The sequence below is a fragment of the Natrix helvetica genome, assembly GCF_964273705.1.
Source record: "Natrix helvetica genome assembly, chromosome: 1".
Classification (NCBI taxonomy): domain Eukaryota; kingdom Metazoa; phylum Chordata; class Lepidosauria; order Squamata; family Natricidae; genus Natrix; species Natrix helvetica.
Window position 1 is genome coordinate 103446691 of NC_138548.1, and position 16652 is coordinate 103463342.

The window sequence follows — 16652 nt, forward strand, 5'->3', positions numbered from 1 at the left end:
CCTAGAATGTACCTACAATTCTTCCTTGCCCTTCTGGCTCTATAATGAATTCCTATTCAACACAGCACAGAAGTATTACAAAGCACTATCCCACTTATTCCTCCTTAATTGAATCTATAATTAAAAGCACAAAGAACTGACTGCTGAAGAGCAAATTAAAATGACATTCATTAGTTGATGTTGCCACCAGTGTGAAGAAGGAAAAAAAGATAACTAGTACTTAGTAGCACAGGAGCCTTCCTGAATGGGAATTATTTCCTAAGACATGATGCTGATGATGAGCATTGGTGGAAAAATATTATATTAAGTCCATTTGGAAACCATCATTTTACGTCTACTTTTGTAACTAATTTTGGAAAGTTATTGTGGAGTTCTGTAGCTCCCTGAGAAACACCGTTGCCATTCCAGTACTGGAAAAAATGCTCAATCTAAGTTTCTAGTTTTATTAATATAAATGGAGCATAAAATATTTATTAGTTGAAAAAAAAGGTGGAGAAAAGCCAAAGAAGTGAAAACTCTTAGAAAAGCACTCAGCCAGCATTACCAAATAAATTCAGCCATTATTTCAGGAAGAATATTGTGACTGCAAAATTGACTGATTCCCTGAGAATAATAAAATTTTATTATATTGTTATGGACAAGTACTTTGTGTGAGGGAGGGAGGGGAAGAGACTAAATATGCACTAAGTACTCTGAAAGAAAAAAATGGTAAATCAAATGAAACGCATTTCATTTAGGTACATATCCCCCCCCTCCCCGAAATGGGCTGCTTGTCCTTCTTTGCAACGTAACGGTAAAATATGTTGTTATTTAGAAGAAAAATGGACTGTATTCTGGGAATTTTGATTTAGAATAACCAAGTATTCTAAAAATGTCGTTGATAAAACTAGAACATACTGGCAGAGAGAAACATTAACTCATGTCCTAATGATGCAAGGGGTTCATAGGAAAGCTACTATAAATAGTCCTCAACTTACAACAGTCCGACTTCCGGTTCCGGCTGTTGACGGCGACAGGCAGGTTCTGCTCGCCCCGCGCTTTCCCAGTGGGCCCCTCACTCCTTGGGGGGCACAGGATGCCACGTAGAGGCTCCTGCCGGAGGGGCGGCACCACAGGGGACCCTCCGAGTCGGCGGCGGCCGGGGGGGCCCCCGCATCGCCCCAGGCACTGGGGAGCATGATGGGGAGGCACTCCGGTGTCTTCGCTGCGAGGCAGCGGGAAGAATAAACCTTCAGAAGGACGCGGCTGCGGTGCGGTGAGGCGGAATCCACTCTCCATTCCCTTTGTATATTCGAAAGAAATTGCCAGCTATTTTAAATCTTCTTTCGGCTTGGTTTTGAGAAGCGCGGCTGGAGGGAGGGGGATTTTCCCCCCCCTCAGACAGGCGGCTGTTAACTATTGTTGCTCTCATCCCTTGGGGGAGGAGGCAGGGAGAGAGCCAATTAATGATGCCACGCTCTTAGCAAAGGTGAATTTCAGATTTAAACTTATAATGGAATGATGATCTGGAAACTTTAGAAACTTTGAAACTTTTGTTATGCTTCCTAAGCCCGAAGCTGGCAGGGCAAGATGGCACACTTCCGTTGTCTTCATAAACAGTGAAAATTGACTCCACCTGTAAAACCTCAGGCATCCGGTCTTTGTCTCCGTGCTAATCAGATAAATCTCTTGCTGTTTGTGACTTTTTGGACTCCCTGGACTGAAAAACTTTACTCTATTGCCAGTGTGACTAGAAAAATCCTCTTCTGCCTGGACCTTTTGTCCCCTGAACTCTCTTGGCGGTTCTACCTTTCTGACTGATCACTCTCTGTACTGACTGAACTCTATAATGTCACATAAAAAGCCACCTCCTGGGAAGCCTGGCTTTGCTGCCTCTGCCCCGGCATCTACACCGTCCAGTCCAAGTACACAATCAACGATAACATCTTTGATGCAGCCCAAAACTACTGAGACTGAATTCCAACAAATGTTTCAACAAATTTTACAGGGACAAGAGGAGATTAAAAGACAACTAAAAGAGATGAAAGAAGAAATTAAAGAGAACCAGGACCAGATCAACAAAAACTCAAAGAGACTGGATCTTTTGGTGGGTGGGACGGCTGAGATGAGGGAGGGGATGGAAGGGGTGCAGAAGGGGAACAAAGAACTTGACACCCAACAGATGAAAATAGAATTCGAGAGAATGTCCTTTTACCTTAGATTTCAAAATGTGGTGGAGACAGATGATGAAGATATAAGGGACATTATGACAAGTATTTTGACTGAATATATTAAGAAAGAGAAACAACAGATGGGGTGGGGACTAGATTTGGTTTATAGAGTGAACTCAGCCTATGCTAGAACACACAACGTACCCAGGGAGGTACACATTAAATTTCTCAGAAAAATCACAAGACATGAAATTCTGAGTGCACAAAGGGGGCAAGCTTTGAAATACCAAGATAGGGAAATAACCATCCTGAAACAGATCCCCAAGAAAATGAGGGGGAAAAGAAAAAGTTATTCGCAATTAGCAAAGAAACTATACCAGAAGGGGGTGTGGTTCAGATGGTTGATGCCTGAAGGTATGCTAATATTCTGGGAGGATGCAAGAGTTAGAATTAATACACTCATAGAGGCGCAGGCCTTTATGGAAAAAAATTAAGTACTCCTAGATAAATCAGATGATCCTACAACAGATATGCAGGACACGGGAGGGGCCGGAGCTCTGCTGGCAGGTGGAGAAGGGGCAACACCAAGAAAACTCAGATCACAAAAATGAGTAAGAAAATCCACTTGATATAAATTGATTGAAATTATTAACTGAATTTACATGCTGACTATATATTGTTATTTAGTATTGAATTTTTTGTAATTGTATCCTATGAGTATGGAGGGAGAGGACCCCTGCCGCACATTGCAACTGCCAAAATTTGTAACCTTTCCTTTACCCCTTTCCCATATTATTTCTTAAAAAACCAATAAAACTTTGTTTTTTTAAAAAAAAACTTACAACAGTCCGTTTAGTGACTTATCACAGTTTTTCACATTACAACCACTGCAGCACCCTCATAGTCACGTGATCAAAATTCTGATACTTGCCAACCGAGTCACATTTATGACAGTTGGCATGTCCCAGGGTCATGCGATCACCTTTTGTGACCTTCTGACAAGCAAAGTCAACCGGGAAACCAGATCCACTGAACAAGCATGTTATTAACTTAATAACTACAGTGATTGACTTAATCACTGTGACAAGAAAGGTCATAAAATGGAACAAAACTCATTTAACAAATGTCTCAACTATCAAGTCCTTTTTGGGAGAGGGGGCGGTCTAGAAATGCGAAGAAAATAAATAAATAAATAAATAAATAAATAAATAAATAAATAAATAAACAAACAGAAATATTGGGCTGAATTGTGTCATAAATGGAGGACTACCTGTTTAGAAGTTTACAGTAGTAAAAATGGAATTTAATTTACAAATACTGCTCAACTCTGGGAATAGTTTAACCAATGTAAACTCCCAAGCCAGCTAACAGTCCAAGGAGAAACACTAAAAAGTGGAGTCCTGTATCAAATTCATGTTTTGCTTCAATCTGTGGAATCTGAAGAATAATACTTCTATTTTGCAGGCTGCAGGGTGCCAGAAGCCATTCCTGCCAGCAGAAGAGCTCAAAATAGTAATAAGTGAAAATTATCCTTTCCTTCTGCATTATACTTTACAAGTGTAATACGAGGAAGTATTTTTAAATAGTAGAGCTTGTAAAGAATTCAACTACTTGGCTAAATGTACAATGGACATTTAGTAACAGGAAGGTTGGTGACATGTGACAGCACCAGCACTGAATGAAGTAAAATTTACTATGCTTGGAAACTGAAATCCATTGATAGATACCCAAAGTTTTATTTTAATCTTCATTGCAATTAAAGATGCATATAGAATTCGCTGTGCATTTTTAAGCAGTTAACTTTTTGAGGAATATCATTGGATCCAGTTTACTGAAAATCCCACTTGTTTGCTTTCTAAGTGATTCTTCAATTTGAAAAAAAATATGGGCATCTTCTTTCAGGAAATGTGCTTAAATCTTTCATCTAATTCTCACAGAAAACGTTAGTCTGCTGTTGATGTTGTTGAAAGAAAATATGCATTCAGGCCTTTGATTAGGTTATTCACTGGTTAAAGAATGTTTTTGTCTTGGTTTCATGGGTTTTTGAGGTTTCTTCATGGTTTCATGGTCTCTGATATACAAAAAATGTATATCAGAGTTCAGCAGAGAAAGCCAAAACATGTAAAATGATGCAAACAGAATAGCCTGGAAATCCAAGTAGCAGTTTTCACATTCAGCCTCTCCTTTTCCATTTTGGTGAACTATCTTTCATTCCTTCTGAATAAACCCAGTTTTCTCATTTCAGGGACATAGTACGAGTTCAATCAACAATACAATCTTTTCAGCACTCTTCTTTCCAGTACTAAATTTATATTTTAAATTTAGTTTTGACCTTCTTTAGATTGTTTATTTTGCTGTTTATTCTGAAATGCATCAGCTAAAGAGAATTCAGCAGTCAAAAATAAAATATGGGGTACGGGAAAATAAATATTGGTTTCATTCCGCAACTAGAAAATCAACTCTTTAGCCAATTTTTTTATCCACTGGAAACTTTTTCAAATCAAATTTGCTACTCTTGTTCTGCAGGCTGTGGGTGCCATCTAGTGCCCAAAATCTCCAGCAGATTCTTCAGTCTCTGATCTAAAGTCGGGCAAAGAGAAAAGGAATCCTTACTGAACTAAAACTTATTTCCCAAAAAGCTTAAGTGGGGCATGAGATTTGTACTACTATCCATTACCATCCTTTCAATGACAAGTGGTATTGAGGTCTTAGGATCCAGAGCCCAGGATTTGTTTTTTGCCTTGGTTTTAGATATGACTGGTCTCCTGAAGGAAAAGTAGAAAAGAGGAAATGTAAAATAATTTCATTTAATTCAGGATGGAGCTGGAAGGGACCTTGGAGGTCTTCTAGTCCAACCTCCCTGCTCAGGCAGGAGACCCGATATTATTTCAGACAAGTGGCTGTCCAGTTTCTTCTTTAAAACCTCTAGTGATGAAGCACCCACAACTTTCAAAGGCAAGCAAGTTCCACTTGTTAATTGTTCTCAGTGTTAGGAAGTTTCTCCTTAATTCCAGATTGCTTCCCTCCTTGATTAGTTCTCCCCCCCACCCATTGTTTCTTGTCTTATCCTCTGGTGCTTTGGAAAATAAGTTGAACCCCTCTTCTTTGTAGCAACCCCTCAAATACTGTAACATTGCTATTATATATAGCAATCCCAGTCCTTCTTTTCTCTAGACTAGCCAAACCCAAATCCTGGAACCATTCTTCATATGTATGTTTAGTCTCCAGGCCTTTAATTGTCTTAGTTGCTCTTCTCTGTGCTTTTTCCAAAGTCTCAACATCTTTTTTCTAATGTGATGACCAAAACTGAATGCAGTACTTCAGGTGTGGTCTTACTAAAGTTTTATAAAGCGGTATTAATACTTCATGTGATTTTGATTCTCTGCCTCTGTTTATATATCCAAGAACTGTATTATTTATGCCACTACTGCCACCAGTAGTCTCCCACCGTCCAGTACGATCCCACAGAGTTGGCCGACGGCACCCTGAGACAGTGTCGGCTGGTGACCCCCAGGGGGAGAGCCTTCTCTGTGGGAGCGCCTTCCCTCTGGAATGAGCTGCCCCCGGAGCTTTGCATAATCCCTGACCTCCGATCCTTCCGATGCGCCCTAAAAAGTTGGCTTTTCCAGCAAGCCGGCCTGGCCTGTTAATTTTATCTCATTTTTTAAATGTATTGTCCTATAAATTGGGTTTGTTTTTTTGGATATGTATTTAATCTCTTTTTAACTTTCGGGATGTGTGTTTTTTAATGTTGCACGCCGCCCTGAGTCCTTTGGGAGAGGGGCGGCATATAAATCCAATAAAAACAAAACAAAACAAACAAACTTGTCGCCATTTTATTGTAGTAACCCTCCTTTAAAAAAAAAACCCTTATGACTGATTTAATTTATAAGCAGCCTTGTGTGGCCCTTTAGTTTTTATAAAAAGTCAATAAATTCACTACCACTGTTGCTGTCACTCCAAAAACTGTGCTGCTAAGCAATGCCTGTAGGCTTCAGCCACCAGCTCCAGCATTATTGCCATTCCACTATCTTCCAAACAGTTAATCAGGCTGCCAGGTAATCCTTGGCAACTGATAATGCTTTTTAATCAATCAATGTGGTCTTTTCCACTCTACAAATTGTGCAGGCTTAATCCTAATCTAGGTCCAATTTAAAATAAAAACAGAAGATTTGGCACCTAGCACCCCAATTGCAATCTTCTCTGAGATGATAAATTTTAGTAATAGTTATCCTTTCCTCTAGTAACACATTTGTCATCAGTACAAATGTTATTATTTCTTTGTTCCACTTCTAAGCCATCCAACTCCAAAAATGACTTGAGGTAGTTTCACAAAATTAAAAATGTTGTTTAATAAAGTACAATGGGCCCAAGGGAATTATAAAAAAATAATCCTCCACCTCATCTCTAACCTAGAGGATCTAACAGACATTCTACCCCAAGGCTTAGAGCTCTTTGAATAGAAGCAATAGTATAAATATAATAAATAATAAACCAGCAATGGATTTATGTTTGTTTAATTCCAAATTTGTACTTGGGTATTCTCCGCAAAATAAGATAGAAGCGGCACATATTAAACTACTTGCACCTGGTTGCCAGTGGCTCGCTGAGCTCAATTTAAGATGTTGATATTAATCATTAAAGCCTTTGTACCCTTTAAAGCTTTTGGGCCTGGCTCTGTAAAGGACTACAGACAGGGTATTTAATGACTGCAATTCAGACTGACAGCTGGGCATTAAGCAAAGCAGTTAGTAACTGAAAATCATGTGACTGCAACTGTGCTTATGATTTTACTTCAGCTTACCTGTTCTGTTTGGCATCAGAAGGATAAGACCCCAAACAGCTGGGTGAGCCCAAACGGCAGGGAAGGCTTACAGAACTTGAGTCAAAAAGAAGGTGAGTGAAAAGACCAGTGGTGAATTCCTATCAGTTCGGCCAAACCAGTAGTGGTTTGGCAGCCTGGGTCACTGGAAGCAGCAGGGACCCAGACCTGCCACACACCCGAACCAGTTCTCCAGGCGGCGCCTACAGTGGTGCCATCTTATTTTTCGGTTCTGCGCAGAACAATTTTTATTGCACTGCGCATGCATGCGCAGGATGCACACGAGCAAACTGTCAGTAGTGCCTGCTGGAACCCACCCCTGGGAAAGGCAAATCTTATATGTCTTTTCCCCCACACACCTGTGGTCTTGGGAGTGCTCACCCTGCAGTGCTGGGATAATTAGCAAAAAGAGCTGTTTGTATTGGAGTCAACAATTTAACATACATCCTGTTTGCAGCAGTTCCTGAAAGCATTGTGTAGATTCAGCCCTTCATCATCTCAAGGAAGGAGAACACCATCCACTATTTTTAGTAGCAGGCACCATGTTCATATCTAGGGTCAAAGTTCAGTTGGACATTCTTAACCTTGGAGACTGCCTGAAACGTCAAGGGAAGCTCTCTTAAAGGCTCATTTCATCATTGTGGCTTTCTGGCTTTTATTTATTTATTACAATGAGTATCCCAACTGGCTCCCAGCATGGACAAAGGAGTGAAAGATTCAGGAAAGGGTTGGTGGTAGGTGTGGCACCTAAACAAAAAGCAAATAAGGTGAATGAGAATATTTCTCCCTCCATCCCAATTGAGCCCATGTGCTATAATTGTATGGTACACATTCTTCTCCTACTCCTTCTCATTATTAATTATTAATTTTATTTATTATTATTATTATTATTATTATTATTATTGTTGTTGTTGTTGTTGTTGTTGTTGTTGTTGTTGTTATTATTATTATTATTATTATTATTATTATTATTATTATTATTATTATTATTATTATTATTATTATTATTATTATTATTATTATTTGCAGGCCTGAAGATTGTACACAGCCTTTGTAGGGGAGGGAATGTAGTAAAGAATTAGTGGAACAAAAAAGTAAATTTACTTTTTATTTCATTTAAAGTTAAATGCAATGAATAGGATTACCTACTGAATTGGCTGCCCTTTTTTCCCCACACCAAAAATTACAATGTAGTTCTAACTTTGGAATGGTTTCAGGGGCTACACCCAAGCTTTAGGGAGCCCCAGGTTCTCCACTCCTATTTTAGATTCAAATTCAAAACTAGAAATGCACTTCAAAGGTTTATTTGAAAAAAATCACAACTTAAACTCAAATCATCACCTTTCCCCTACTAACATTCTAGACCCTGCAGCCAGGCAAATGGAACTAGTACAGGCAGCTGGTAGGTGTTTTCTGCAATTAATGGTTTTGCCATTGCAAAAATTGGCAAGCAGCCCTCATGTAATGCAAGCAAAGAATATAGAAGATGCCTTACAACATTCTTGGCTGAAGTCCTATTACCTTGAAACAGATGGATAAGATGCTTTGAATAGGAGCTCTATCCAAGCAAGGTAGATCGGTTTTAAATGAAAGAAACATTATGTTTGATCTCTGTAATGAACTTTCAGGTCCTCACAGGATTTATGCTAATGAAAAAGGGTTGTTTAAACAGGTCTCTCTTACCCTGGGAATCCTACATGTAACAATATGGGGAGGACATACATAAAAAGCCAAAAAACTTAGTGTGTTCTTAGTTACTCCATAATTTTTTCAATGTCAGCAGGAGCTGCTGCCACCTGCTCTAAGACTGTGTTTGCATAGCATATTACAATGATTATTTTCATTATGGTTTATTTCACTTAATTTTCACAAGATGCATTGAAACACAAATCACCACAAACATGTTTAAAGTTTAGTAAATGGTTTTTCTAAGATGCTTTCAAAAAAAAGTTTCAAATGCTTTCGGTTTCCAAGAATATATGATAGACACACACTCTGCCAGAGAGAAATTTCCCGAGGATGGGCTCCAGCACAAGTCTGAAAGCTCGGAAGACTAAACCTCTGGTCCTGGTGACTGACCCAGATTGGATCCTACATATGACAGTTGCCTTAGACCTGGCTACTGATCCATTATGTACCTTTCATACCAGTCTTGTGCAACATTTGTAGCTGGGAAGAGGTCCTGAAATATGTGTGAGTGCATATGTGTATATAACATGCATGTACAAATATATACAAACCCAAGAGCCTCTGGATTTGTGGTAGTGATGTGGCCACATCAATAAAGTAGGCAGAGGTGAAATTTCCAAATACCCCCCCCCCACCTCAGATTCTGAGGATTGGGTCTCACACATACACAGCAGAGGTGGGTTGCTGCCGGTTCGGCCCGGATTCTCCCTCGAACTGGTAGTAGCAGTGGCAAGAGGCTCCACCCACATGCCCAGATGCTTCTGCGCATGTGCAGAAGTGTCACGCGTGCCCGAACCGGTAGTTAAAAAAATTAGCAACCCACCTCTGATACGCAGGTACAATCAATATATGAAGCCACTTACACAAGAGCAATTCTAGCAATTCTGAGCCTTCATTCTTGGCAAGAGGCTTGCCTGATATTTCCAGGTATTATTTAAACTAAAGACGATTAACTCTTTTGTCTAGATCAGTGTTTCTCAACTTTGGTGACTTTAAGCTGGATGGACTTCAACTCCCAGAATTCTCCCAGGTGGGGAGCTGAAGTCCATCAAGTTTAAAGTCACCAAGGTTGAGAAACACAGGTCTAGATGATGCCAAAGTTGTAGCATACATGTTACCTTTAATCTTTTTTTCCCTTTTGCTCCTTCTAGTCAATCTTGATTCTTAATGGCTGCTTGGACAAAAGTCCCTGCCGTTTACTTGGCAACATTTTCAGAAACATTTTTTTCCATGGTCACCTCCTAGGACTGAGGAGTGACTGGCCAAAGTAATCCAGGTGACTTCATAGCTAAGACCAGCCTAGTTATCTTCCATTATTTTAAGCTAGTGCCTTTAACTGCTACCCAAAACTAGTTCTCCTAAATGCTTTACCTTATAATTCTCAAGTACACAACAGGATAATATTCAGGTAGGACTACTTCTATTACAATTCTCCAGAATTAAACCACTGAAAAACATTTCCTGTGATGCAGCCCTTACCACATAACTTGTAATCTTCTTAAAACAAGATTATCTGAAGAACTATGTCAAGACTAGTCTGGCACAAGGTTTTACCCAGTCCTATGCCAAATTATCATTTGATTGTATAGATTTATTGATGTCATTGTTTAAGTAGACATTCACATAGAATTGTACATTTAGTTTTCCCATTTAGAGCTTAACATAAACCTTTAAAATATTTTAGTAAAACTACCATAAATAGATAGTCCTGCTACGGTGCCTCATTGTGGAGCAGGGGGTGTTCCTAAGAGGGATGGTGAAAGATGATGGGAGGGTAAAATTTATGTTGCTGAGACGTATGTTGCTAAGTGAGCTTTGCCCCATTTTACGACTTTTCTTGCCACATTTGTTTAAGTGAATCACTGCAGTTGTTAAATTAGAAACCCATTTATTAAACTGAATCTGGTTTCCCTATTGACTTTTGCTTGTTAAGAAGGTTGTAAAAGGTCAGATCACAAAAATGAGTAAGAAAATCTACTTGATATGAATTGATCGAAATTATTAACTGAATTTACATGCTGACTATATATTGTTATTTAGTATTGAATTTTTTGTAATTGTATTCTATGAGTATGGAGGGAGGGGACCCCTGCCGCACATTGCAACTGCCAAAATTTGTAACCTTTCCTTTACCCCTTTCCTATATTATTTCTTAAAAAACCAATAAAACTTTGTTTAAAAAAAAAAGGTTGTAAAAGGTGATCAGGGACACCGCAACCGTCATAAATGTGAGGCAGTTGTCAAGCATCCGAATGTAAATCACATGACCATGGGGATGCTACAACAATCATAAGTCTGAAAATTGGTCGTCACCTTTTTCAGTGCCATTGTAACTTTGAGCAGTCACTAAATGAATAGTAAATCGAGGACTACTTGTAATCTCTGCAGGGTCAGCCAAGGTCATCCTAGTCGCCCAAATAAATCAAATACGCAGTTAAATTAGGCACTCTTGTATTTTACCAAGAAAACAACATAGATAAAATAAAGCAGGGGTAGTCAACCTTTTTATACCTACTGCCCACTTTTGTATCTCTGTTAGTAGTAAAAATTTCTAACCGCCCACCGTTTCCACAGTAATGGTGATTTATAAAGTAGGGAAGTAACTTTAATTTATAAAATGTATAAAGCAGAGTTACAGCAAACCTCTACCGCCCACCATGAAAGCTGGAATGCCCACTAGTGGGCGGTAGGGACCAGGTTGACTACCAGTGATATAAAGTAATTAATAATATAGTCCCAGATGATGGCTCTCTCTGGTCAAAGGGCACTCAATATGCTACTGAGGAAGAGCTGAGGAGCTCTAATAATGGTATTCATGAAATTGGTAGATTAAAACTTCTGAGGCATCTAGTTGCGTATATTGCCATGCTGAAAAAGGAAACTGAAAGTCCAAAAGCAGAATTACAATAGGAACACAGAAAGTTAGAAAGGCATGGAAAAGCGCAACACAGTGAAAAATTAAATAAAACTCTTATGCATTGGTATTTTAAACATCAGTGAATTAAAACAGACTGGAATTGGTCAATTTAGAAAATCATGTTTGCTACTCAGGTTATGAAAATCAAAGAAGGAATAATGCTGTTTTCAGTCACAATTCCAATTCATCCTGAATAAGATTCACTAAATCATACTTTAAAAAAAAGTGTACTGAACTGGTATTATATATGTTAACAACTGCAAAGGTTTTATATGGTTTTTATTGGAAAAGATCTTTGATCCTCTCTATGGATCAACCAAATTGTAGAAAGGTGCTTCAATGTCTAGAATAAAGTAACATATAAAACAATATTATTTGGAATTAAATTTTAATTCCAATTGTAGTTACAACCGCAATTCTATCATGGAATTGTGCTAAAATTTGAATTTTAGAGTTTATATTTTGAAAAATAACCTACACACACATTGTCTGCAGTACTCTGTTCATGTATTATTATCCATACAGGTAGTCCTCAACTTACAACAATTTTCAGTATTTAGTAACCGCTCAAAGTTACAGCAGCACTGAAAAAAAAGTGATTTTATGACCATTTTTCAAACTTGTGACTATTGCAGAATCCCCATGGCCACGTGATTAAAATTCAGATGTTTAGTAATTGAATAATACCTACGACTGTTGCAACATTCTAACAAAGTCAGTGGAGAAGGCAAATTCACTTAACAACCATGTTACCTAATAATTTCAGAGATTCACTTAACAATTGTGGCAGGAAAGGTCGTAAAATGGGTCAAAATTCAGTTAACAACTGTCTCATGAGATATTTTGGACTCAATTGTAATCATAATTCAAGGACTACCTTTGGTTTTTTCCTCTTATTGATTTTAACCAAACATTTTTAAAGTTCAACAGATACATGATTTATTTAGAAACTGGTTATGTCTTACAGTACTTCAAGCTTTTAATTTAGAATATATTGGCAGCATATTTTAGATTTGTGGCTTATCTCAGATATTTTGACAATTCATTAAGTCTTTATAGTATCTAAAATTTTAAAGAATAACAAATGGTATAGTATCTATAGTATCTATACAGTGGTGGGATTCAAAAAATTTTACTACGAGTTTTGTGGGTGTGGCTTGGTGGGCGTGGCTTGGTGGGCATAGGAGGGGAAGGATACTGTAAAATCCCCATTTCTTTCCGATCAGCTGGGACTGAGAAGGCAGAGAATAGATGGGGTTAGGGTCAGTCCGAGGTTATATTTATTGGTTCTCAGAACTACTCAAAATTTCCATTACCGGTTCTCCAGAACTGGTCAGAACCTGCTGAATACCATCTTTGTATCTATACCATTTGCTATTCTTTTACATTTTTCTTCTTGTAGTATTTTCTATTCCATTTCTTTTGAAAATTATAATATCGCCATCTAGATTGTAAAAGCAAATCAATAAAATAATTATATACATAAGGAGATCTAGAAAATAATCTTTTTTCAACCCCATTTTTTCGTGCTTGGAAAACCGATTCTATGACAAAGATTTGTTTCAAGTTATTCCCTCACGTATTAATTCTGACTAAATCACATTCCCCCAATGTTTCAATTGTAATAGTTTTGATCTATGCAGTCTACTTTAGAAAACACCACTAGGGGGCAGTAAAGACACACACACACACACACACACATATTCTACAATATAAAATAGAATACACACACACACACACAATATGCACAATATCTAGAAAAGCATGAGGTCATTTGATGTGATCTTTGTAGAACTGGCATGCTGAAAGGGCTCACTAAAGAGCAACATCCTCTTTCTAATCAAGATGACTCACATTGAGCTCAGCAAGTCTTATCTGATTAAAAGTAGGTTAAATGGAAGAACAAAATTGAAAGCAAATACAAAATCAAATGGAGCTAAAGGCCCTGCGAATTTGAGGGGTGAGAGTGTTGAGCTCTATCATAAAATTGGTCTAAAATTGAGTGAGAATGGTAGTCTAGCTCAGGGTTATCTTCAACACATGGCAGTTTTAACTACAGATCCATTTCCTGAAATAATTTAGCTGACTATCTACCAACTACAAAGAATATACTCTGTTAATGAACATTTCACTGCTCAGAAGAATTAAGACATTTGACCAAACTGGGGGGAATCTCTGTAAATGACAACCCATAATAATGGCAAAAAAACCTGTCTCCTCACATAGTTTTCCTACGTTCTCTGTCTACCTGATATCATTCTCCACAAAACGCCTCTGTGAATTAAGGACTGAGATCATTGGAATCCATATTATACAGGGTTGAGTTATTTTGGTATCTGTTCATTCATTCCTTTAATGAGGAATACATGTGTATCTCAATCTATCAACACAACTCTTACATATCTTACAAGAAGGGATACTTTTTGTTGTTATGATCCAGGTATTTTTAAATGAGTTCTGAGGGTCACAGAAGAACACAGTAGCGAAGTTACTCCAAAAGGCATACATTTTAAAGCTGATTTTCCCCCTTGTTTTTTTTTTGGGGGGGGGGTGTTTCCTGTTAAGAGGATATTTGGCAGGGATTTAAGCAAGAAAGGGGAGGTGTTAAATTCTATAGTAGCTTAATATATCATACAGCTTACTTTTACCAAAAGCTGTAGAGAAAGGCGCCATCAAAAATAAATATTTTCCTGCTGAATATTAGCCTATGCTGTCAGGCATCCCTTTTCTACAAGAATATTAAGTATCATAAAGAAAGAGAAAGTGTGGCTGTAACAGGGGGAAAATATTTACATTTGCATTTAATAATCTATCCAACTGAAAGTCAAACATAAGATGGAATAAATATGCACATACTAAAGTTGTTCTTATTTATTTTAACAAATACTAAAGCAAAAACAAAAAACTGGCAGTTTCTTAATTTGGTCCAACCGTAATTAGCACAACAAGTAGCTTAACTAATGTAAATTAACAATAATGATTTGGTAGTTTTCATATTATAAATATATCTCAACTGGTTTCTCAGGATGTACCAGAATACAACACTCCTAGTACAGTATTATTGGTTCCTATCCAACTAGAATGTTTATATATCAACAGCATAAAAAGTCATGATTACTGTACAGTAACTACACATTTAAGAAAAGTTAGTATTACACTATAATACTCATTAAACAGGTTGAACATTTTATAAACACTTTTCAATTAGAAAAACACAACAAAATAAAAATGAAGATTTGTGCAAAGCCTCAATTTGATGCTCCACTTCGATGACCTTCAATGATGCCTCCCATGTAGCTCCATAAAACAGTCCAACTTTCAGATGCCAATTCTGATAGGCTATTTTGCATATACAAAATTATTTCCATTCAATGTTAAGTGGCCTATTTCCATTCTTTGTGGAGACCCCAAAGCTAAGCCAATAGTTTTTCCTTTGATATGTGGTGGTATCTTTGCTTCAGTGATCATAGTCAAGGCAGTTCCATGATACAATATCACTCCTAAAAAAAGAAACTACACAAAGAAGCTAACACTGTTGTAATCCATCAATAGTTGTTCATTTCTTATTTTGAAAGTTATTTCACTATTTTATATCTTGCCTTTCTAGACACAATTTTTTACACCCCCCCCCCAAATCTCATTAATAAAAGCACAACACAGTTTAAAAACAAATAATCCAAGATAACTTCCTCCTGGGAAGATGATGTTTGAGATGAGTTTTGCCTACCTATCTAGCTTCTTTTCTTAAAAAGGCCCAATTTTTGAAGTTTCCAACTCAGTCAGCATTATTGATGCTGCACATATCCCTAATTTCAACTCAACTTATAAATCATTTTTAATTAAATGAATGGGCACTTATTTGACAGCATTTGCATGATTCTCCTAATGACTTCCACAATTGATTAGCTGATCTTTTTCAAAGTAATATTCTACTTCAGCAATAGTTGAGCTACAGAGAATCTACTGATATTATTATAAACTTCATTACTTTTAAGTATAATATATTAATGCTACATTTACCTGCAGAATAATTTAGCAATTATTAGTTGCATTTGGACTACATACAAAATCAAGGAAATTTAGTGAACGAGGATAGATTATTAATTTGAATTAGTTGTAATCAATTAGTTGACCCTATGGATAACCCTGTGCATATTTTCACAGAAGAAATATGTTCATATAGTCAAGATTAGACCATATATTTTTGGATCAAGATCCTAAACATCTCTCAACAAAATCAAAAATGATATTCAGCTATCTGTTGTCTTCAGGCTATTAGTGTAATGATAAAAAAAATCAAAGAAAGCTGTGAGGTGTTCAATTATGCTTTCTTTTTCTCCCTTTCAAACTACAAGATTATTAAGATTTGAAAATTACTACTTGAGAATATATTCTGTATTTATATGGGGAAAGTATTTCAGTCACACACTAATTCAGTGCACCGCTAATATCCTGACATATTGGATCAAATTGTTGTTTCTCCGTGTATCTTTGGCCTGGATTTACCAAAGATAACAATCTTCCTACTGTTCACATAAACTTTTATTGCCCCAGGTATAAAAGTAGATGGGTACGTTCATAGTTTTCTATTGTTAGAAACAATATGTTAACAATATGTTCTAGCTCATTCAACTTGTCCAATTCCAAATTTAAAAAGAACACACTTCAAATTACAGCATTTAGATTTTTATAAACTGCACACAATTATTCAGTTTATGTAAACATTAATTTAGCTCTCTCAGAAATTCTGTTATAATTCATGTTGTGCGGTAGAATTTGTATTTTGTATTCAAATTCTTTAAGTATCTTGACTAGCATGCAGTATATGCAATAAATTGATTATTTAATTATCAGATTTCTGCTCTGTATGGCCCTCAGTTGTATTTCAGCCACATTTCCTAATCAGAAGTGTCCCTTTTCCCTTTCCAACTCTTCTCTCTTTGCTCAAGTTCAGCTTCAGTGAAGGCCGCCGGCCCCCAGTTAGTGATCAAATAGGAATTCTTGGAACCTATAAGACATAATAGTTTAGATTTAGTAATTTAAACCTAATTTAATACATGTGTTAAAATCTAGT

The 16652-nt window shown here is 37.2% G+C and overlaps 1 protein-coding gene across 1 annotated transcript in view; it reads right to left on the minus strand.

Annotated features, from left to right (window-relative positions):
- Positions 1–14434: 14434 nt before the first annotated feature.
- SWAP70 (switching B cell complex subunit SWAP70) overlaps positions 14435–16652 on the minus strand; it is a 38330-nt gene continuing 36112 nt past the window's right edge. Inside the window, exon 12 of the mRNA XM_081937078.1 lies at positions 14435–16586. Coding sequence (XP_081793204.1) covers positions 16477–16586 — 110 coding nt within the window. The 3' untranslated portion in view covers positions 14435–16476. The remainder of the gene's footprint in view (positions 16587–16652) is intronic.